At 38.1% G+C, this 22941-nt stretch overlaps 4 protein-coding genes across 4 annotated transcripts; 1 reads left to right on the plus strand and 3 right to left on the minus strand.

Moving 5' to 3' along the window:
* The first annotated feature begins 2163 nt into the window (after positions 1-2163).
* LOC116176040 lies at positions 2164-3806 on the plus strand. The gene is made up of 2 exons (XM_031494519.1): positions 2164-3459; positions 3729-3806. The coding sequence occupies exons 1-2, from the start codon at positions 2164-2166 to the stop codon at positions 3804-3806; spliced, it is 1374 nt and encodes a 457-aa protein (XP_031350379.1).
* Positions 3807-3850: 44 nt separating this feature from the next.
* LOC116176115 lies at positions 3851-4541 on the minus strand. Its single transcript, XM_031494614.1, has 2 exons — positions 4217-4541; positions 3851-4161 (listed from the first exon to the last, which is right to left on the minus strand). Exons 1-2 carry the CDS (start codon positions 4443-4445, stop codon positions 3851-3853), a joined length of 540 nt encoding a protein of 179 aa, XP_031350474.1. The 5' UTR covers positions 4446-4541.
* Positions 4542-7299: 2758 nt separating this feature from the next.
* LOC116159793 (zinc metalloproteinase nas-15-like) lies at positions 7300-9131 on the minus strand. Its single transcript, XM_031472874.1, has 6 exons — positions 9000-9131; positions 8142-8285; positions 7982-8094; positions 7738-7933; positions 7545-7681; positions 7300-7498 (listed from the first exon to the last, which is right to left on the minus strand). Exons 1-6 carry the CDS (start codon positions 9055-9057, stop codon positions 7412-7414), a joined length of 735 nt encoding a protein of 244 aa, XP_031328734.1. The 5' UTR covers positions 9058-9131; the 3' UTR covers positions 7300-7411.
* Positions 9132-12473: 3342 nt separating this feature from the next.
* Positions 12474-13912, minus strand: LOC116176200 (zinc metalloproteinase nas-8-like). Its single transcript, XM_031494713.1, has 6 exons — positions 13813-13912; positions 13238-13375; positions 13078-13190; positions 12841-13033; positions 12650-12786; positions 12474-12604 (listed from the first exon to the last, which is right to left on the minus strand). Exons 1-6 carry the CDS (start codon positions 13910-13912, stop codon positions 12518-12520), a joined length of 768 nt encoding a protein of 255 aa, XP_031350573.1. The 3' UTR covers positions 12474-12517.
* Positions 13913-22941: the final 9029 nt, after the last annotated feature.

Below are 22941 nucleotides of genomic sequence, written 5' to 3' on the forward strand. Positions count from 1 at the left end.
GCGTACACAGTATATGTATAGTAAACAATGTTTTATTGTAAAAATAACTGTACGTGATTAATAAATGGCATTATTATTATTATTATTATTATCTTCCGGTATCTTCCTTGATGGGTATTATTATTAGGAGTTATTCGCAGACTTTGTCAATTCGAATAATCTCCTTTATGAACAGATCATTCCAGCGTTTTCCTAAATAAGTAACAGATCGACAGTATGACTGTCTGTTGCATTTTACCTATGATTGATTTGTCGATGTTTAGTTCTTGTATGTGTTTAGACATGGATTTGGGTATGATTCCTGTGGTTGACATAATTATTGGGTGGATTTGTACTTTCTCTACTTTCCAGAGTTCTTTTATTTCTACCTTTAGATCTTGATATTTTCTTATTTTTTCATTGTATGTTTTTGTTATATTATTAGTGTTTACTACTGCGTAGTCTACAAGATGAACAGTTTTCGTCGTTTTATTCCATATTATTGTGTCGGGTCTGTTGTGGTGGACAGTTTGGTTGGTATATATAGTGCGATTCCAGTGTAGTGCGTCTTGGGTGTTTTATTATTATGGTCGGTGTTTCTTGTGAGAACTCAGGTATAGCCTGGTTAACTAATCGCACGGATTAAAATCAAGTAACGATTAGTGTCTGTGTCGTCTGTGTCTGGTGAAGTTATGTAGGGTTAAAAATTCACACACTCACATTGGAAAGCTAGAGATAGTATGTAATTCATACTTACCAACATAGCTATTGAGGAAAGAGGAAAACAAAACAAAACAAAAAAAAAACAAAAAAAACTCATTATAATAATTCCTGTAATTTTATTAAATGGAGTTTATTGTGTAAGTGTTTCTTTAGCTTTGCGTTTGGGTTGAATACGAGTGGGTTGTAATAACGTGGTGTGTTTCTGTGAAGAAGGAGTTTTGTGTTTTTTAATTGTATTTATGGTGTTTCTTTGTTCCTGAGGTCGTATTTGTGAGGTTGCTTGGGTTTTTGGTGGAGATATTCCAGTATGTTGTGAGCCTGTAGTGCTGTTAAGGTTTTTGCGTTTCGGTTGAATACGAGTGGGTTGTTTCTGAGAAGTAGAAGTATTGTGTTTTTTAACTGTGCTAGGGCGTGTAACTTTATTTGGTGGACCTGTCTTTGTAGTGCATGTTGCGTTACTTGTATTTATTGCGTTTGTTTGTTCAGGGAGTTGTGTTTGTGTGGTTGGTTGAGTTAAGGGTGGAGATATTACAGTATGTTGTGTGTCATGTTGTGAGTCTAAAGTGCTGTTTAGGTTTTTGCGTTTGGGTTGAATACTAATGGGTCGTGATAATGTGGTTTGCTTCAGAGGTGAATCTCTGATTGTAGTATATGTTGCATCATTTGTTGTACTTGTTTGTTCGGTAAGTTGTATCTGTGTGTTTGTTTGGGTTAGAGGTGGAGATATTACAGTATGTTGTGTACCGTGTGGTGAGCGAGCGGTGCCGACAAGTTCCTCGAATGCAATTGCTCGAAATCAATTGCTCGAAATCATTTGCTCGAAAATCAATTGCTCGAAAGTCAATTTTCTCGAATTACAAATTCCTCGAACGGCAATTGCTCGAAAACGGTTTGCTCGAATTAAGTTCGCAATTAACTTAAATTTATGCATGCGTGATCAAGTGAAAGGTCTTCCATACGTTTTGCCTATATTATGCTTATACCTAAAGAGATGTACTTCACATCCGTTCAGTAGTGTGGCCATGATAATGAAAATAACCTGAACATAAAAAGTGAGAACATATATTGTTGATTTGGGTTCTTGGGTTTTAAAAATTAAAAAAACAAGTGTCCATATTGGTGAAAGTCATTCAATATATGTAATATGAGGTATGCACCATAATAAGGTTTTCTTGGAGAAAGCAAGTCATGATCAGTTAAATGTAATTAATGATTATTCATCTTCTCACGAATGATTTCATTATGTTAATCTGCATTAGGGTTTTCATTAGAGTGTATAATAATTGCTCCGTAATTATCCTTAGGTTAATGAGATGGTTGTTATTAGAAATGATGGTTATTCCTAATAGGTGATTAACATCAGAATGCTTACAATGAAATTTGGAAGGAGAAATTCCCTATAAATAGCCTAGTAACCCAAAAACGTTTGTTAGTTCAAAATTTGAAAGCTCACAAGTGAACATGGCGTTAGAGTTCGTGTCCAGTGAGAAAGGGAAATCCAAGTTGTTTTTCGAAAGTTTTTTGTTTATCAAGGATAAACAAGTTGATACCAAAATTTATTGGAAGTGCGAGCACTCCAAGAAAATGAAGTGCAAAGCTCGTGTGATTACGGTGAATAACTTTGTGTCGTCAAGCAATAACGACCACAACCACAATGCCGACGCAGCGCAGCTGGAAGCCAATAAGGTCATGCAGAAAATAAAGGAAGACGCAGAAAACACAAGAGATACACCTCAGTTCATTGTGTCCCAAGCTTCTGCTGGTTTGGGAAATGCAGTTGCAGCTAAATTACCAACAGTCAACAATATTAAGCGGACCATTAGGAACGTCAGAGTGAGAGAAAACGTTGCACCGGCCATACCAAGACATCGGGAGGAGATCATTTTCCCAGAAGAGTTTACAATTACCACAAACGGCGAACTTTTTCTCCTGCACGATTCAGGGCCAGTAAATGACAGAATTCTGATTTTTTCAACCGCACGTAACATCAACCTTCTGGCGATGTCCCAGCATTGGTATGCCGACGGCACATTCAAAGTAGTTCCACCGCTTTTTCTACAGCTCTATACCATCCACGGGATAAAAGACCATGTAGCTATCCCTTTAATATATGCTCTTCTACCAAATAAGACAGAGCAAACCTACTTAAATCTTCTTCGAGAAATAAAAAACCTACTTCCAGCTGATGATGCACAACCACAGACCATCATGACAGATTTCGAAGTAGCAATGATAAATGCCATAAGAATTGAGTTCCCGCAAACCATACATCGTGGATGCTTCTTTCACCTCTGTCAAAGTATTTTCCGACACATTCAGGAAAATGGCTTAAAACGGGAGTACGAGAGAAATCCAGAAGTTGCGTTGACATTAAAACTGCTTCCAGCCTTGGCATTCGTTCCACCTCAAGATGTAATTCCTGCTTTTGAAGACATTTGCGAGCAAAACATTTTTTCTCCTGAACTGCAAGTTATTGTTGATTATTTCGAAGACACGTGGATCGGTCGCCCTCAACGACGTGGACGGCGCCCGCCCCATTTCGCGATCAACATGTGGAATTGTTTCGATGCCGTACAACATGGACTTCCAAAAACAAACAACGCAGTGGAGGGATGGCATCGAGCTTTCCAAATGCAACTGTGTGCAGACCATCCAAACATCTGGAAATTTATTTCGGCATTAAAGAGGGAGCAGAGTATAAACGAATTACGAATAGAGCAACATATCAGCGGGCAACCACCTACCATCAGTCGTAAGGTATACCGTGATTGTGCACAAAGACTTTTAACACTAGTAAATAGTTATGCACCTGACATAAATATATATGATTATGTTCGTGGAATAGCACATAATATATCATATTGACAACATGTAATTTTTGTTTTTCATAATATGTACCTTCCTAACTGTATCACATTCCTATATTTAGCAATATAAGCATTACTTGGTTGTTTGTGGTTTTCTTATATTTACAAATCAATGATTCGAGTTAAGGCTATCTCACAACTTTATCTTTCGAGTAAAAGATATTCGAGGAATTGCTGTTCGAGCAACTTACAATTCGAGCAAAATTTCATTCGAGCAACTTACTTTCGAGCAATTGATCTCGAGCAATTGGCTTTCGAGCAATTGCATTCGAGGAATTTACCTAGAACNCCTTCATTGCCTTTTCTGGATAGCCGATATTTTTTTCCCCTAACCATTCTATCATTCTTTGTTTTGTCCATGATTTGGTGGGAATTTTCTCTAAAAGGCCAGAATGGTAGCTTGCGTTGTCCATAATAATTAAAGATTTTTCAGGAAGATTTGGCACCAGTTGAGTCTTGAACCAATTTTCAAAATTACCCCTGTTCATATTATCATGATAGTCCCCTGTTTTTTTTCCACTTTTAAAAATCAAACTTGCCCCACCAATAAAGCCATCGTTCGTCCCAGCGTGGACAATAATGTATCGATGACCTAAAGAATATCTCTTTTAATAATATTGAAAAGGTATTATAATATCTTATTTTACCTTCATTGGGTTTAATTGATTCCGTGTGCTTAGTATCATCTTGCCAGCTGTTTCGAAATGATCCCTTACTAAATATCCAGGTTTCATCCATAAAAACCGGAGTATAACCCTCATGTCCCAAATTTTTGTTTTCAATGTACTCCCTTAAGAATTTTATTCGTTTGTGGACAATATCCGGTAAATCCATAAGATATTTTCTGTTATTGGACTTCTTCCATTTAAAACCCATACTTTTGATCCACTTTCTCAATGAATCAATGGAAAATTGAAAATATTCGTTTTGCTCCAGAAATTTTTGTCTAATAGTTGCCAGTGTAACATATTCCTTTTGGGAGTAGGTACATATAATAGATTGTATCCCGAATTTTATTCATAATTCTTACCTCTATGAAGTGTTGATACAATTTTTCCGTAGCTCCAGCAGACTGAACTCTCTTGGTATCACTTTTCGATCGCCTTTCGGAATGAGGACCAAGACGGCTTTCTTCATCTGGTCTCGTCTCACACCTATGGAAGAAGTCCCACCGAACACAATTTTAATTACTTTCAAGATAGCTAAGGCGAAGGCGCGTAGAATAGTTCTAGAACGCAAAAGAGACCCTAGTTAATCCCAGCACGTCTCCACCTGAGACGTGGAGAAGTATAAAGCTTTTAATGGCAGGAGAGTCGCGTCAATCACTCGGATTATAACTCAAGATGGTTCCAACACTGACTCTCCGCAGGAGTTTGCCGAAATTATTGCTGGCAGTATAACGGAACACTATGAATCGCCTTTCCGAAAGAGCAAATCTCATCTTTGATACTGTGGACAACCTCGAGTATAACACACCCTTTTCGATGGCCCAGTTGGATAAAGCTCTAAGATGCGCAGATTCAATGACACCACCCCGTACATATTCCTAAAACATCTTCCGTCAACTGCAAAGTTATCACTCTTAGACTTGTATATAAAATAATTACCCTCATGCATGGAAAACTGATACCTTCGAGTCTAAGTTTAAGTTGCGGTATGGGTAAGCTTCTGGAAAGGATGGTCAACAATAGACTCATGTGGTATTTAGAACAAAATGGTAATATTACAAATATGTAATATAAAGATCTGCTATGTCAATATTTGAATTTAAATTAATTTTAGAAGAAACAAGTTAAACAAGTTATAAATCAGCATATGCAGGATGAAAGCCCATTTTTGGTAATCCAGATAGCACAGATCAGTATTTTATTAGTAAAGTTTAAAATTATCGATCTCACGAGTAATCTAACTCAAAATAGACTAGAGCCTGCACATCTGCAATAGGTATAGCAGAAAGCTTTTAGTGGAAATTTGAAGTCTCTACTACTGTAATTGCCGAGATCTCAGCCGAACAACCAGCGCATTTCCACTTGCATTCATTTCCCATTTGTAAGATGCAACTTTTATTAAAATTTCGTAAAAATCTGACCACAAATAAATAATAAATAAATATGTGTAATTTCAGTTTATAAGAAGAATCCTACCCTAAAATTTTAGAAGAATTTTGGTTTACAAATAACGAATGTGGGCCGGGGCATGCGCAAAACAAATTTATTTAATTCGGCATTAGTTTTAGGTACCTTTTTCGAAATGCCGCCATACAAAATGTCATTTAAATATTTACACAAATAAAAAACCGGATTGCGCATGTGCAAAACAGATTTCTTGATTCGGCATTAGTTTTACTTTTACTCGTGGTGCCTATACATACAAAATTTCAGTAATTTATATATCTTACCTAAACTAAAAAGTGGGATTGCGTATGGGCAAGACAATTTTTTTGAATAGGTATTAACTTTACTTGACTCGAGGTGCCTACATATAAATTTCATTTAAACATCATGACAAATTAAAAAAATTAGATTCCGCATAACCAAACCCAATCTTTTATTGGGCATTAGTTTTATTTAGTTTATTCGAGGTGCTCACATACAAAATTGAAAAAATTGAATTGCGCATGCGCAAAACAATTTTTTAAATAAGCATCAATTTTACTTTTAACAAAGCACAATATGTGTACCAAATTTCAAAGCGATCGGACATTTCAAAACAAAGTTATCGTTCACACGGACAAGGACAGACAAAGAAACAGACGGACAGACCAACAGACAGACAACAGGCAGCAATACAAAATTATACACGATCCCTAGGGTCGTTAATAAATGGCAGAAGTGTAAAACTATAGAACATGTGAAAAATGGTTTTTTGGTTTTTTTACAATAACTTTTGTAGCAATAAAAGCAGAAAAAATTCCTTCCTTGGTGCAAGCCTGGACACCATAACGAACCAAACAGCAAAAAAAGTAGAACAATAGCTCTTAAGATAAAGAACTAGTAGCGTCCCAACGAACGAGCGGACGGACGGACGGACAAAGTGGCCACAATAGCGCATTTTTTTTTAATTTTTGTGGAAATGCTAAAAAGGGGTCAACCGGTAGTCGGAGAAAATATTTATCCGAACAGGCTTACGCAAAAACAACGGAACTACAGGTCGCAACGGTCTTTTTGAGCTCAAGAAAGGCGCGTATACTGGAAATCTGTAAACAAACAAAAACACAACAAGCAACAAGAGATTCAATATTTACAAAACTTATGACACCTAGTATGCCGTGTGCTGTCAGGATATGCGCTGTCTGTAGTGTTACATGAGGAGATCGTATCGCGCAAAAGTAAATCTACAAAACGGAACATCGAAAAAGCTGGTTTAGGTCTTTTCTGTGTATCACAACGGACACCACACATCCTAACAGCACACGGCATGCTAGATTTCATAAGTTTTCCAAATATTGAATCAGGAATCAGCGTATTTGATGGTGTTGTACTGCAGATTGATTGTTTCCGATCGTGTTTTTAGGTGGTTTACTTACTGAAGTTAGTTAATTACCTACGTGATTGTCATTTTTATCATATATCTTTAAGATCCCTTATTAGTATTTGTATATCTTGTAGCGAAGTCTTTAAAAGCCCTTAAGAGTAACACGAATCACTCTAAATCGACCTAAAAGGTAAGCTTCTATTGGAAAGATACGTTTACACAAGCACAAAGTATTTATTACTTCTCATAACAGGAGTAAGTTATGTATTAGCAGGTTACTTAGATCTAAGCCAGGTTACTCCATAAAAGTATATATTTGTCAATACAAGAGGACAAATATTTGATGCTGCACTTGATTATTGAATTTATTACAGTCCACACTTGTACATGGCATTAACTTTAAGTTTATCTATCGGGCTTAGTTCACTAGCAGCACCCAATTTGCACGTTGTTGGCTGAAAATCAAAATCAAATACAGGCGTATACTAACTGAATACTTACCAATTTTGGAACAATGGTCGGCTTGCCGTTTTTCGAAAACGCAGTCTCGTGGTAATGCATTATGCTACAATAATCGTAAGGTTGGCCAAAACTCGACAAATAGTCGGGAGTGTATTTACCAAATTGGATTTCGAAACCTGCAATTTACAATCAATTTTAAGCGCTTGGCTTCACGCAATTTCGACTTCTTTACCATCCATCACATTTTCGATTTTTATTGTGACGTAGTCGTCCCGTTCTGGACTGCTGTGTTGATGCTTAAAACCAACAACGTGAAGCATCTCATGCAACATGGTGCCCTTATAAAGGCATTCCTTAGCGAGATTTAAAAGTTGTCGGCCCACCCCAGCTCTCCCCGTACTCGAGGAGGAGCAGCCTTTATGATCATTCTATTTAGAACTGAAATTTAGCAATAGTCTTTAGAACGATATGCTTACTGTTATATAGACGTAGTCTCCATTGCAGCACGACTGGCACTCAACCCACTTAATACACGTACCAGTGAATCCAGTTGCGACTGTACTTTTGATCAGTTCAACTTGAGTTTGGTCTAAAATGATTTCTGTGAAACATCACGATAAAAATTATCCCACTCACTGAATGCTGGAGAAATGGTGTAGCAGATTTGGCCATTCCGCCATCGATATCTGGGGTTAATTACTCCATTCCTCTTTCTTAAAAAAAACATATCGTCTTCAGATTTCCCACTGTCCTCCTGAGGATCGCCTGCACATATTATACCTAAAAGTAGACGTGTTCGTACAGATAAATGGTCGATTTAGGGATGTCTCTCAATGCTGGGTTCGAGAGGAACTTTCGCCAGACATTTCAGTCCGGTGGCAAGCAACGAAAATTAGAGTTGGTAATTAAATTCATGTTCGAGGAACAGCATTCGGATATTATGATAAAACCCCCTTAAATCCCCTACAGGATATTTAAAAACCCCTAGAAGTCATTTAAAGATCACTAAAATGCTGCAGCGGTCACTGAAATTCTTGGAGAGAAGAAAATTTTATGATTCATGAAAGCTTGCAAATGATGCTTGGGTTCTTAGGATTCCTAGCATTTTTTAACCGCCCGCACGTTAGTAAGGGAGGTATTGCATTGGGGTAAAAAATGACCCTCCAATTTTTTTTACGGAAATTGGTATAGTGCCAGTAACAGGAGCGTATGAGATCTATTTTCTGTGAAGTCAAGGTAACAATATTCAAATTAATTAGTATGACAGTCAGATTATTATTAAGTTTTAAGAAGTTATTTTGGCTGCATAAAATCAGGCGCCCTTCTGAAGAGATTTGGTCTTTTAAAAGTAGACAATACAATATATGTCTACTTCTTATGCTTATACACTGACAGCGCTAAAGTGACCACATTTACGTTCGTAAATGAAGACATTACACCAATTTCGAGACCGCGTCCGTGCATACAACCATAAATAAATCAGTCGTTACATACCTGACGCAACACCTGCAAATAGGAGAACAGAAGAAACCAATACAGTTTTAAAATACATGTCTTCAAAACTATTACAACGGTTTATCGGTATGTGGCAGTGTACGCATTATTTATACCTACCTGTCAAGAGGTTCAAAAGATTAGGTATAGCTTTACGTAATTTCTTACTGATTAGGCACCTATCTACTGACGACTTGTTGCCCCATAACAAGTACTTTGTTTGGTCGATATATATAATATATATATATCAGGAAGAGCGAATACAATAGAGCCAAACAAGATAAAGACGCAAATCGCTCGCATCTTAAGATAAATAATTTGGTAAGTACAAATTTATTGATAGATGAGATTTGGAAAATAAAGCACTTAAAATTAGTGACGAAATCGGAGTTACGTATCTACTGTTAGTACTTAAGCTTCCTAATACCCGGTACTTTTTAAAACGTTACTACCAGGTGAGGTCAAGTCTGACCCCAGTGCGGTTCTATAGTTATACAAATGAAATGTGATTTTTGTAACACTAATACAAGTGTTAACTTTAAAAAATGTATAATTGTTTGTGTAAAAACGAAAAAATGTACATAAAATCATATATGTACAACTATAATATTTACTTTTTTGTTACAAACTATAATAGTTTTGCTGTGTGGACCTGTAACGAGGGGGTGTTTTTACGTTCCATTCCATTGAAATATGCGGAAGGATTCAAGTTTAAAGACGGTCAAGGTTTCAATCACAATCAAACAATATTTATTTACATAAAATCGGATTTATGGCTCAGTGGTAAAGCATTGGGTTATAAATCCGGAGGTCGGGTGTTCGAACCTGGGTTGAGGTGAATTTTTCATCTGTGGCGGAGATGGAAATTACCTTAGACCAGTTCCGAGCATTCTACCGGCTACTCCGAATTAGGTTTTCCTGCAGTTTTCCTAATTCGTAAGGTAAATACCGGAGTAGTATAGACCATCTTAAGACCTTCTGCAGAGGCACCTCTAAATAGCATTATGCGGGTCACTCTGTAATTGGGCGCATGCCTGTTGAGGGCCCAAAACAAGAGAGGGATAATAAAATAAAATTAAAATAAAACTCGGAAACTCGGAAAATAAAGTACTCGGCCTCAAAGAGGCCTCGCACTTCAATATTTCCTCGCCAGTAATGTATCATTTTCCTGACGAATTTTGTATTAAATTTTACCCGAAATCGTATTTTAATATAAAATTTCAATTTTTATATAGAACCGTTCCTTGTCAGTCTGTCAGCAATGATATGAGTCATTATAGACATTTGGAAATGTCACAAATGCGGCCAGTAAAGTGACAAGCGGCAGGAAACGTAGTCTGCTCTGCCTCTGTCCTGGAAATTTAAATTTACTGAAGGAAAGTAGGCATGAAAATGAAGGTTTCAGGACGTATTTTGGTACACATATATTCATTATGTCACATTTAAGTTTTTATTTTGTCGTTTGTATTCCGAAGAGCATTATGTCATCTCTGTCAGGTCTAGAAATAAGGCCTTTGTTGTCATGGCACCCCATTGATGAAATTCTGTATCGTTTTACTTGGTAAAAAGGGGTAATACAATGTTTCATTTCTGAAATTGCGATTTGCATCAGCTTCTATACGCAAATTTCTGTTACATCAGCGATTTTTGTAGACCACTTTAGAAATGAAAATTAACGAGAAATCGCCGCCATTACTTTCCACCATGAAATACGTGTTTTAAGTCAACTTAGTATGGAAAGAGGAGATGAGCTTTGCACGAAAGGAGAGATTCGCGTTTCATTCAGTTTTTGGAGTGACCAACCAGAGAGAGTCTCGTTTTGGCATCCCAAAAGTCAATACGAGAGCTTAGCGTTTCGTCAGTACGGCATTTTCTTAAGGCGGTCTTTAGAGCTTAAGTAATTTCCATTTGGCGTTCGGAAAAAACGAGCTTCAAAGAAAAATTTAATCCAAATCAAAGCGACAATTAGTGTCCGTTCTATCCAGTAATTTTCTGGAATTCCGCATTTTGCATCTGTGGAGAAATTGCCCGACAAATTTCAAGTTTCAATTTTGGATATTTGTGGAAGATTGCGGTTTACTTTTCGCCGCCCTTAGTAAAGGTTACACGCTTTTTTTGCGCCCTTTAGTTTGCAAGAAAAGCGCCATTTCATTAAAGTTTAACGTCATATAAAGCCACCTCAAGGAATATCTTCACATCACGCGTAGAAAATTAAAACTCAGAAAAAGAAACTGTCGGTATTTATCGCTCTGCGCAGTGCTACAAATTATAAAGAAAGCTACCTTAATATCCCGCGTAAAGTGAAACTGCGATAAAGAAAACTGTTAGCAAAATCATATAATAACTGTTTTCAATCTTGTGCTGCTAATTAATCAAGGTGAAAAGTTTGAGAAAAGGGGATTTCCCACACATTAAATCCAAATTTCGAAATCGAGTTTATTCTCGTTTCCTTACCAACATTTTTTACTGACCAGAAGGTTCAACAACCGAAATTTATGATCCAATTATCCAATATCAACGGCATCTCATTCCAGGATTTATCCGCAAATCATGGGACATTTTAACCCTGCTTATCTGCATCCGCAGGCGTTACCGCAATTGGTCTTGCACTTGCAGGATAAAAATGCAAGTAGTGCCTTGAGGGTAGGATTCTTCAAAGAGGTTACTGGGGCGGTGACAGTTTGCGTTTCCATTGTCCTCAATCTGATGGTTCCGTCAGGTTAGCAGAATATTGCCGGCACACATTACATAAACCACGTTTGTGCCGTAAAAGGCTTGCCGGCAAAATATACAGTTTGGTAGTTATTTCGATTAGTTTGCTATAACTTCGCACAATTTTGTCGGCACAAATTTACCGGTTTATGCAGTTAATACTTCGCCACACTAATAGCGTTTAGGGGAATCCAAAGGTCCTATATAGGACGCGTTTAAGGATTTTCTAAGAGCTGTCGTACACGTTTAACAGCATTTACGGACACGTAAGCGGGTGTGAGTTCCCAAGCAGCATTGATAATCTCAAAAACCGCGATTAGTGAGATGGTTACTTCTACCAAGTGGTTTTTACGTAGAACCGACCAAATTAACGACTTTATTGCATACATTACTTTAAATTAAATGTTTTTAGGTAGCAGGAACACAACGCTCACTGCAGGAATTTACATTCGAGTTTCTAGTAACATTGAAATAAGTTAGGAACTTAACAGTGGTACCGAGAAGTCGCAGTTACTCCTGCAAATTACCAAATATCCACTTGAAAGTAACTTTTACTGCAAACTCGCGGCTCTAGTTCCAATGATGCCCGTAGAACCTCACTTCCGGGTAACTAAAAAAAAACAAAGAAAAACATAGGTTCACTTAAAAATAGAGACCAAAGAAAAATCAAATAAAAATAGATAATATTTATTCCAAACTTTGCTTACAAAAAAAAGATTTACAAAGACAAGCCCTAATTAGTAAAGAAATAGTACTATCCTGGTTCGTTTGCTAATAGTGTTGCTACACTCGTTCTGATTATTCAATTATAATCCACAAGGGTACATTAGATTAATCTTTTTTTTGTCTATTGGGCTTAAATCTGTAGCAGTTCCCAATTCACACGTGGTTGGCTGAAAGTCAAAATCATTAAACGTCTATACTGACTGAATACCTACAAATTTTGGAACAATAGTCGGCTTGCCGTTTTTCGAGGAGGCAAACATACTGTAATGCGATACGCTACAATAATCGTAAGGTAGGCCAAAATTGGTCACTTCGCTTGAAGTGTATTTTTTGAGGACGGTTGTGGAACCTGCAATTTACGATCACTTTTAAACGCTTGGCTTCACGCATTTGACTCATTTACCATCTTTCAAATTCTCTCGGTTTATCGTGATGTAGTCGTCTCGATCTGGACTGTTATGTTGATGCCGAAAGCCGACAGCGTGTAGCATTTCGTGCAACATCGTGCCCCTATCAAAGCACGACGACTGAAAGTTTAAAATTTGTTGACCCCCCCATCTCCCAACGGCCGATTCGCAGCCATGATCGTTGCTGTACTGTAACTGAAATTTAGCATGAGCTTTTAGAACAATATGCTTACTGTTATATTGATGTAGTCTCCGTTGCAGCACGTGTGACACTCCTTCCACTGAGCACAGGTACCACTGAACCCACTTGCGATGGTACTTCTGATAATATCAGCTTGGGATTGATCTAAAACGATTTTTGTAAGGAATCATGATAAAAACTATCCCACTCACTGTATGATGGAGAAATGGTGTAACAGATTTGGCCATTCGGCCATCGGAAAACCTTGCGAACGACCCCATTTCTCTTTCTTAAAAAAACCATGTCGCCTTCCAATTTCTCACTGTTTTCCCTAAGATTGCTCCCTGTGCCTAAAAGTAGTAGACCTGTCAGTAACGCTAAGTGATCACTTTAGGCACTTCTCTCCATCCTTTGGGATTGAGAAGAACACTCGCCAGACACTTCACTACTGTGGCAAGCAACAAAGTTGGAAGTGTCTTCATTTTGTTGTGCCTCTTTACCTTTTCGGTAGCTTTTGATTGGTGAATATTAACCTTTGATTAACAGGATGTGGCCAAACAATAATTGAACCATGGTTTAGTCAGAATTACAAAAAATAATAATAAAAATAATGTTAATTGTTAAATCAATTTAGAGACTGCGTTCGTGGATACAATAATAAATAAACGTGTCGTAACATACCCGACGCAACAGCGGCAAACAGGAGGGCAATAGAAACCAATAAAATTTTAAAGTACATGATGACCATAATCGTTATGTGGCAGTGTACGCATACATTTATACCTACCTGCCAAGAGGTTCAATAGATTAGATACAGCTTTAGGCAATTTCTTGTACTGATTACTACTGATTAGGATTACCGTAATAGGGACGACTTTAGGCTCCATAACAAGTAGGTACTTTATTTTGTCGATATTTTTAGTTTCCTAATTTCTCCATATCTTGCTATATCACGATGTTATCAGGAGGTGCGCAATACCTATCATTGAAAAACGATTTTTCACTCAACGGTAATATACATACAGCCAAACCAGTAACAGGCAAAAGACGGAAGTGCTAAACCAATACAACGAAACATTGAAGGATCCTCAGTATATTACCGTCAGTTCTTTAACGCCCATTTATTTTACAATACGATGCATCAAATTCATGCCATGGGCATTGAGATAATGCTCTTTGTCTTTTCCCCAACGACTTCAGTGCAAGAATAACGATTTTGACTTGTTTTGATCAAAATCCATGTGGCCGCCAAAAATGCATCAAATTCATGTACTAGGCATTGAGATAATGGTCTTGGTCTTTTTCCCAACGACTTCGGTGCAAGAATAACGATTTTGACATGTTTTGACCAAAATCCATGTGGCCTCAGAAAAAAATTTCACATCTTTGAATGACACACACGCGGCTATCAAATGTGCATGTGATGTACCTACTTCTTTCCATCAAGATAATGCGTTTGAAAGCTTTCAGAACTCCAAATTTATGTGTACGGAAATATTTTTGGGTACATTTTGCTCTAAAACTTTTGGCCTAGACCACAGAGAAGAGCTATATTGAATTGTTACACTTCTAAGAGTCATAGGGAATAATCCAGCGAAAGTCCGAACTTGATACATGACCTAGGGAATGAAATATGTTGACCTCTATTATTTTGAGCCCGTTGTTTTCCCTGTTCCCGATTCAGTCGACGGCCTATAACTTTGGTTCCTGTTGAACCAGCTTCCTGAAAATCAATAGCGCCCGTCCTTAGTACCAGCAGACTAAATTTCAACACGATCGGCCACTTTTAAAAAGAGTTATAGCGCACACGGACGGCCGGGCGGACGGCAATACAAAACTATAAAGGATCTGAGGATTTTTAATAAATAATTTGGTAAATACGTGATAGATTTGGCAAGCGTTAATTGTCAGTGGGCTCCAAAATGGCGGACGAGCTTGCGGACGAGTCAGCTGTGGTAGCTATAGGTGTATTATGACGTCATCACTAAGTATTGTAACGGAAATGCTCCAGACATTACGTCGCCTTTGGCGCTCTGGAATTTTCTACGCGCGCGATTATTCGAGAATGTACTAGACTTACATTGCTTGCGTGTATAAATGGTTGCGGACCGAACATCGCGGCAGTCTACTACCGAACGAGTACGTAAACATCGAGTGCGAAAATCTGATATAAATTGCGAAGTGTGAGTGATATAAATAATCGATATAAATTGTACGGATTTTATAGTGTTTTAGTTCTGTTTAATAAATATTGACATAAATCGAACCTGAATTTATAAATCACGTTACATTGGTGACAGCGGTGGGATTAATTAAATTAATTAAAAGTAAGATTAAATTAAGTGCTTGTGCTTGTGTATGCCTGTAACAAGATCTGCTGCCGCTAAAATGGAAGAAACGATGCTCAATTTGCTCCAGCAAATCCAAAATGGCCAACAGGTGTTGCAACAAGAAATGAAAAAGCTAACCAAGAGAAGTTGGAAGAAAATTCTAGAAATTTTGAAGAGAAGTTCGAGAAAATGGAAGAAAATTCTAGAAAGATTAATGAAGAAAATTCTAGAAATATTCAAGAGAAGTTCGAGAAGTTGGAAGAAAATTCTAGAAGGATTAATGAAGAAAATTCTAGAAATATTCAAGAGAAGTTCGAGAAGTTGGAAGAAAATTCTAGAAAGATTATCGAAGAAGTCTCTAAATCAATTGAAGAAAAAGTTGAAGATAGAATTACGGAAGTTTCCAAAACATTTAAAGCAACATTCGTCGAGATTGAGCACAAGTATGAAGAGCTGCGCGAGCAATTCTTGCGACTGACTACGGAAGAGCGTACTAGTAGTGCCCCAGATGAATTACTGATGGACCGTCTTCTTGAGGTGCCACAGTCTACTCATTACAAGAAGGTCGACCCAGAAACAAATACAAGAGTAGAAGGCGACGTTCAGCAAGCCCGAGTAAAGCCACCTACTTTTGATGGTAAGATTCCTTGGACCACGTACGTTCGACAGTTTGAAGCAGCGGCTGCGGCAAATAAAATAATGGACTCTTCAAGACAAAACTACAGCCCTGATTCTTGCTCTGAGAGGAGATGCTCTGGATGTGTTGCGGACTATCCCCGAGGATCAACAGAACTTCCAACAAATAGTAGCGCGACTCGAAATGCGATATGGCGATAAACACCTTCAGCAAGTTTACTATGCCCAAGTCAAGAACCGAATGCAGAAACCTTGAGAAAGTTTGCAGGAACTTGAAGCGGACATCGCTAGACTGATTCGATTGGCATACCCTACGGCACCGGAGAGCTTTCTTGATCAGCTGGCTGTACAAACATTTATCGATGCCGTTCGTGATGGAGATGCCCAGCAGGCTTTGAGACTGGCTAGGCACGATAAAATTGAGAAAGCTTTGGCCCATGCGTTAGAATTCGAAGCCGCCAAGAAAGCTAGTCATGGAAGTGCGCGAGTACCTATGGTGGAACCTCGCAGTGAGAGCCGGGTAAGAACCATCGAAGAGGAAGGTGGCTCTGAAAGTTTTGAAGAAAAGCTCAGTAAAGAAGTGGAAGAAAAGGTCAGTAAAGTAATGGAAGAAAAGATCAATAAAGCAATACAGTCACTGGCAAAGAAACGTGAACCACGGCGAAATTGGACACGTTCGCCGCAACTGTCAAAAACCATTGCAGCAGTCGGAAAACTAAGAAAGGTCGACAGGAAGGGGCTATCGTCGACCTGCAGAAACAAAGCCCCGATCTTCACTGTAAACATTTCGTCGTCTGGAAAAGTTCACAATAATGCAGACGCTTTGTCAAGAAGACCGTGCAAGGACAACTGCACACATTGTTCTAAAATAAAAGACAAGATTGGCCATCTGCGACGAACAACTGTAGAGAGTGAGGAATGGAAGCCAAGCGAGATCAAAACGGCCCAAGAAAACGACCCAAGTATAAAAACTGTTCTGAATTGGATGCGCCACGGACAAAGACCAGACTGGCAAGACATTAGTCCTGAAGTAAAGAGTTATTGGGGCCAATGGAATAGCCTGACTCTAAAAGACAACCTGTTGTATAGGACCCTTGAAAGTGAAGATGGCACCGAATCGACGCTGCAATTAGTAGTACCTAGAAGCAAAGTGTCGGAAGTATTGCGAAAATTGCATGACGGCGCTTCCGGAGGACACTTTGGTATTACGAAAACGTTGCAAAGGGTACGTGAGCGATTCTATTGGGTCAACCGTAAAGAAGATGTCCGTCGATGGTGTCAAAAATGTGAGTTATGTGCTACTGTAAACGGACCAGTTTCCAAGAAGAAGGCACCCATGAGGCAGTATAACGTTGGTAGTCCGATGGAACGAGTTGCTATCGATATCGCAGGACCGTTTCCCGAGACAGATGGCGGAAATAAATATATCCTAGTGGCTATGGATTATTTCACAAAGTGGACTGAAGCTTACGCTATTCCAAACCAAGAGGCAGCAACAGTTGCAGAAGTGTTGGTAAAGGAGTTCTTTACACGTTTTGGTGTTCCTATAGAAATCCATTCAGACCAAGGAAGGAACTTTGAATCGGCTTTGTTCCAAGATGTTTGTCGATTGGTAGGAGCCAATAAAACAAGAACAACACCTTTGCATCCTCAGTCAGATGGAATGGTTGAGAGAATGAATCGAACGATGGGTTATCAAAAGTCGTGGCAGAACATCAGAAAAATTGGGACCAGTACCTCCACCTGTTCCTTATGGCATATCGATCAGCCGTCAACGAGACCACGGGTCAGACTCCTGCCTGCCTTATGTTGGGTCGTGAACTACGCCTTCCATGTGACCTCGAGTTTGGGCGTAAACCCCATGAAGAATATGTCGCAGGTGAAAATTATGTTGACCAACTAAAGGCGAAGATGAACGACATTCACGACTTGGCTAGAAGTCATATTCAGATTGCCAGCGATCGCATGAAAAATCAATACAACCTCCGCTCGGCCAATGAAACTTTTGAAGCTGGAGATCTGGTATGGCTGCACAATCCACAGAGACGAAGGGGTCTTTCTCCCAAGCTACAAAGACAATGGGAAGGTCCGTATGAGGTGATCAAGAAAATAAATGACGTGATATATCGTATCAGAATGAACCACCGAAAACCGAAAGTTGTCCACATTAATCGACTCGCACGATATGCCGGATCCAACAACAACGAAGAAGTTAGAGGTATTCGAGAAGAGGAACGCAGCTTTGGGATCGAGCCAAACTTTAACGATTTTATGTCAAATTACGCCCAGCGGAAGAAAGCTCGATTTGGCGTTACTCAGGAAATTTGTCAAAATATTTTTGAGCTTCCGGTTAACGTTTCCATCGCCCATTGTGTCGCCGAAGACCTTCGCATGGGTAGAGGTATAGCTTCCGTATTCCGGAAAAGATTTGGAAGAATGGACGAGCTGTTAAAGCAAAGACCACGAGTGGGTAAAGTACTGCGCTTGGAAGATAGTCGACGCTCTTTGTTCTACTTGGTTTCAAAGAAAACGTCAGAAGGCAAACCCACCTATGAAAACCTCTGGTCTGCTTTAAAAAGCTTAAAGAAACTCATGGCATACTATGACATAAATAGCTTGGCGATCCCGAAGATTGGATGTGGTTTAGATGGGTTGGACTGGAAAATAGTGCGAACCATGATCGAAGTGATTTTTAGAAACACTAGCGTTCGAATTACAGTATGCTGCTTCAACCCACAGGGGACGACCCTCCGCAAAACTGTGGACTGTTACTTTTTCAAGAAAGGTGTTTGTCGAGCAGGCTCTGACTGCAGATTCCGACACGAGGCATTAAAAAGTAATACTAACGCAGTTTCTGAACGAGACGTCCAGAATTAAGAAGGGGGCAGTGTAACGGAAATGCTCCAGACATGACGTCGCCTTTGGCGCTCTGGAATTTTCTACGCGCGCGATTATTCGAGAATGTACTAGACTTACATTGCTTGCGTGTATAAATGGTTGCGGACCGAACATCGCGGGAGTCTACTATCGAACGAGATCGAGTACGGACGAAACATAGAGCGCGAAAAGCTGATATAAATTTCGAAGTGTGTGATATAAATAATCGATATAAATTGTACGGATTTTATAGTGTTTTAGTTCTGTTTAATAAATATTGACATAAATCGAACCTGAATTTATAAATCACGTTACAGTATGTTTATATAGGATCAGGCAATCAATGGAAGAGAATATTTTACGGTCATGCCTTTTGGTTTGCGAAACGCCCCCGCGACGTCTGAGAGATTAATGGAACTGGTCTTGAGAGGTGTATCCTGGAAAACGTGTATTGTACCCCTGGAACTACACTTTGACCAAGTCAAGCTGGTGGTTATGAACCTGGAGATCTGGTTTGGTTGATCGTCCCCAGAGGAGGCGCGGGCTATCCCCGAAGTTGGAAACCATATACCTAGAGTCGTGAAGAGAATAAATGACTTGATATATCGGATACGGAAACTACCACGAGGAAAACCAATGATGGTGAAAAATGAAACAAAAGTTGTACAGAGAATGTCGAATGTCGAATGTATCAAAGAAAGGCAGCATTGGGAAAGGTGAAAAGATAAAAATACCGGTTGAATTGCGCAAAAGGTCTGCTAAGGCCATAGTTTGGAGGGTTGTCACCTATTGACCAACGTACCTACTTACAAAGCATTGAAATGTGGCTATGGTGGAAAATGTAAGTAAAATAAACAGAAAGAGAAGAGTAGGGAAGGAAGAAAGGAAACGTGTATGGGTAGGCCTTTTTTTAAGCAAAACTGTTTGATTTGAAGACCAAAAACCGGACTACTAACAGGTATAATGGGAAAGCACTTCGAAACACAAGAAGATTACTAAAATTTTGTTTGGAGCATTTATTAAGCTCTTGAATCTTTTAACAATTTTATTGCTTTTTTGACGATACCTCTTGAAACTATTAAATCCCTTAATACCATTGAAGTTGGCGAAGATTCTTCAATCCTTGTATGTATTATATTCTTGAAGCTTTAAAAACTGTACCTTCGTGATTCCCTTGAAGTTCTTGAAACTTCTTGACGATATTATTTCTTTTAAAGCTCTTACATCTAATAATTACCGTAAGGCTCTAGATTTAGGTTAGGTTCTTTCCCTAGCATTTTTTGATTTTCTTGAAATCCGTGAAGTTCTTGGGACTTTCCAAATGTTGGACTTCTTAACGAATGTTATTAGTGCATTTAATAATGTGCGCATGCGTAGACTGCGCAATATCATCTTTCTTACTTGCAAACATATCGCATATTGTAAACATCAGGTGGATATGCGCGGACTGGTCAATGCTAAGTCTCTTATAATTATTTATACCATAAGTTATTTGCCTTTGTACACATCAATATGACTTGATCAATTATCAATTGTCGGAGGATGGTACTCTGCACAAGAGTTGTGCATAGTTTATACTTGTTTTAGTCCGTTGTTCACTTGTCTTCAAATAATCAACGCAAAACCTCGCGTAGCCATCTTTCTTCTTCACAGAGCTGTTGGATGGTTCAATTATTCCTTGACGAGCCAATACCGCCAATGATTTTCTCCTGCAAACCTTCATTAAAACATTTTTTTAATACCTCTTGGGATTGTCTCACAATTTTCTTAAAATGTTGAAATTCCTTCAGAGTACTCTTAGATGCTTAGGCGATTCTAAGAAAATTCTATGGCCTGATCGTAGAGAATTCTAAGAAAAGCTGTGGATTGTAAGGGTTAAAAGGTTGTAAAGGTTTCTTTTATACTAAAAATCATAATAGGCTTCTAATAAGATTCTAAAATCATAAGAAAGACTCCGGAAGGTTCATTAGAGGTTCTAAAACTACTCGAAGATTACAGAGGGTTTCTAAGAAGATTCCAATAATAATTTAAAAAATCGAATAAGGTTTGAGATGAGTCTAAAGGTCATCAAGAACCATTAAGATCTTCATTCAACATTCATGAAGTTGAGAGGTTCCACCCTGTATATACATATACAACTTACGACGATACATACATTTTTGAGAGTTGGCACCCATGCAATTTCTAGGTGGGGAAAAGCTGCTTGCGCCATCTAAAAAGCAGGAATGTGGGTTACGTTGGGCATCTTGTCTTGAATGGCGGTCGTGAACGCGTCGCTCCATAAATGTTTGTTTATATTTTGTGTTTTTTTAATTTACTTGGTTTACCCGCAATGCAGAATGACATGTTTAATACCGTTATCCTTTTGTTTGTAATTGTTTACGTTTTTCGTGTAATACTTGCTTAATTTATATTTATCGATGTTGATTACTTGGTCTTGTTTCTGAAGTTGCATTCATATAAGTTTTCATTTTATTTTAATATGTGGAAATTACCGATTCGTTTGATGTATGTACTGACTTGTTGTTTGTTACTAACAATTTTCTCGTGAATGAAGCAGTCCCGGGGGGTTGAAAAAAAAGTCAAAATTGAGTTACGACACCTAATTCCGTGATTGTCTTCGACATTCTGTAGGCTCGAAACCCCGAAACCAGGGGCGGGTTACCCATCTTTCAGGAGCGGGATTACGCTAATCAAAGCTCTTCAGTTTAGAATCTATGTGCGATAAATGAGTGGCGATTCAGTAATTTCCGCATATCGTGTTTTTAGTTAAATTTGCCTACAAGGCCATGTAATTTTCCATGTTGCTTTTAACAAAAGGACTTTATTGCACCAGAGATGAGTCACATCCTGTGTATTTCACCCTTTCTTAGAATATTGGTACCTGCTTACCTGACCCATAATTCCCAAAACTTATTTTTAACCTAAATGTTACCTCATGAAGTTTACCTGCTATTTTTTGTGATGTTATAATTTTATTACGCATTCACATCATTACAAACACTGAATGTGTATCATATTAATATGTAGAGGGGGGTTAAATTGGCCTTAATTGGCTTCGCCTAACCCTTAATAATAATAAATAATAAAGAAAGATTATTATTATTTAAAAAAAAAACAATCAATTTTACAACACAATTTGTTATTAATTTGACAGCTGGTTTTTTTATCGGTAAGTTCTTTTTTTTCCCTGCCTATTTCTATTTTTATTCAGCGAACTACCATTTTCAAAATTTATTTTTGCAATGTAATTTATTTCGACTTAAATTTCCGAGCTTTCACAATCTTAATAATTGCGATCGTTACTGTGCTTCAGGTCAAAGAGTTGTCTACAACTAACGTAAGGGGGCCCTAGATGTTTTATCATCACATGCCACTTTTCAAATTTAGGCGGGATCTTGTTTAGTTTTGGAGGAAATAGTCAATCGGGTGGCCATTTTTAAACGTTGCCGGATTGACTTTATTTCCGTGTTCTTGATGTAGTGAGAAGTTAGTGTAGAACCTGGGGTACACTACAAAGTTATTTCTTGAATATTCTTGGGATTAAGTTCCTTAAAACCTCCAAAATTTGTAGATCCTCCTACACCTTAAAACCCAATAGTCTTGATAAATTCCTACTTAGGATGTTTCTTGGTTTTTTTAAATGTTCTCTTAAGATCTTCTTTGTGAATACTCTGTGAATCAATTTAGAATGTTTCAGAATCTATACATACAATCTTTAAAACCTACTGAAAATTGAAATGGAATTTTCTCGAAGATTTTATAGTTGTTTTTTTAATTTACTGAAAATGTCAAATTTCGTTTTCATTTTCCCGAGCTTAAACGCTCGGAAATGGACGGTACCCATTAGCACATTTTCTGGGACATAATTTTTATAACCCTTTCTTATTTCTTATGGCCGCCATTTTGTATTTCTTACAGAATAAGATAGAGAACAAAAAAAAGAAGTGTATCGCCCTCATACCCGTGTTGAATCGGTTTTGTTAAGAAATGAATGAAAAACATTATTGATTTTGAAATTTTTCTTGTCTATTTATCTAAACGGATAGAGTGTATGGCAGGTCATTTTTTTC

Source organism: Photinus pyralis, unplaced genomic scaffold (genome assembly GCF_008802855.1).
Source record: "Photinus pyralis isolate 1611_PpyrPB1 unplaced genomic scaffold, Ppyr1.3 Ppyr1.4_LG1, whole genome shotgun sequence".
Taxonomy (NCBI): domain Eukaryota; kingdom Metazoa; phylum Arthropoda; class Insecta; order Coleoptera; family Lampyridae; genus Photinus; species Photinus pyralis.

Coding starts and splice junctions, on each gene's coding strand:
- LOC116176040 (XM_031494519.1), top strand. CDS start 2,164: ATGGCGTTAGAGTTCGTGTCCAGTGAGAAAGGGAAATCCAAGTTGTTT. Junction 3,460..3,728: donor CACCTACCATCAGTCGTAAG/GTATACCGTGAT, acceptor TTCGAGTAAAAG/ATATTCGAGGAATTGCTGTT.
- LOC116159793 (XM_031472874.1), bottom strand. CDS start 9,057: ATGTATTTTAAAACTGTATTGGTTTCTTCTGTTCTCCTATTTGCAGGT. Junction 8,286..8,999: donor ATTTGCAGGTGTTGCGTCAG/GTATGTAACGAC, acceptor GTCTACTTTTAG/GTATAATATGTGCAGGCGAT. Junction 8,095..8,141: donor CACCATTTCTCCAGCATTCA/GTGAGTGGGATA, acceptor AAATCATTTTAG/ACCAAACTCAAGTTGAACTG.
- LOC116176200 (XM_031494713.1), bottom strand. CDS start 13,912: ATGGAGCCTAAAGTCGTCCCTATTACGGTAATCCTAATCAGTAGTAAT. Junction 13,376..13,812: donor TCTATTGAACCTCTTGGCAG/GTAGGTATAAAT, acceptor TACTACTTTTAG/GCACAGGGAGCAATCTTAGG. Junction 13,034..13,077: donor GAGACTACATCAATATAACA/GTAAGCATATTG, acceptor TTTCAGTTACAG/TACAGCAACGATCATGGCTG.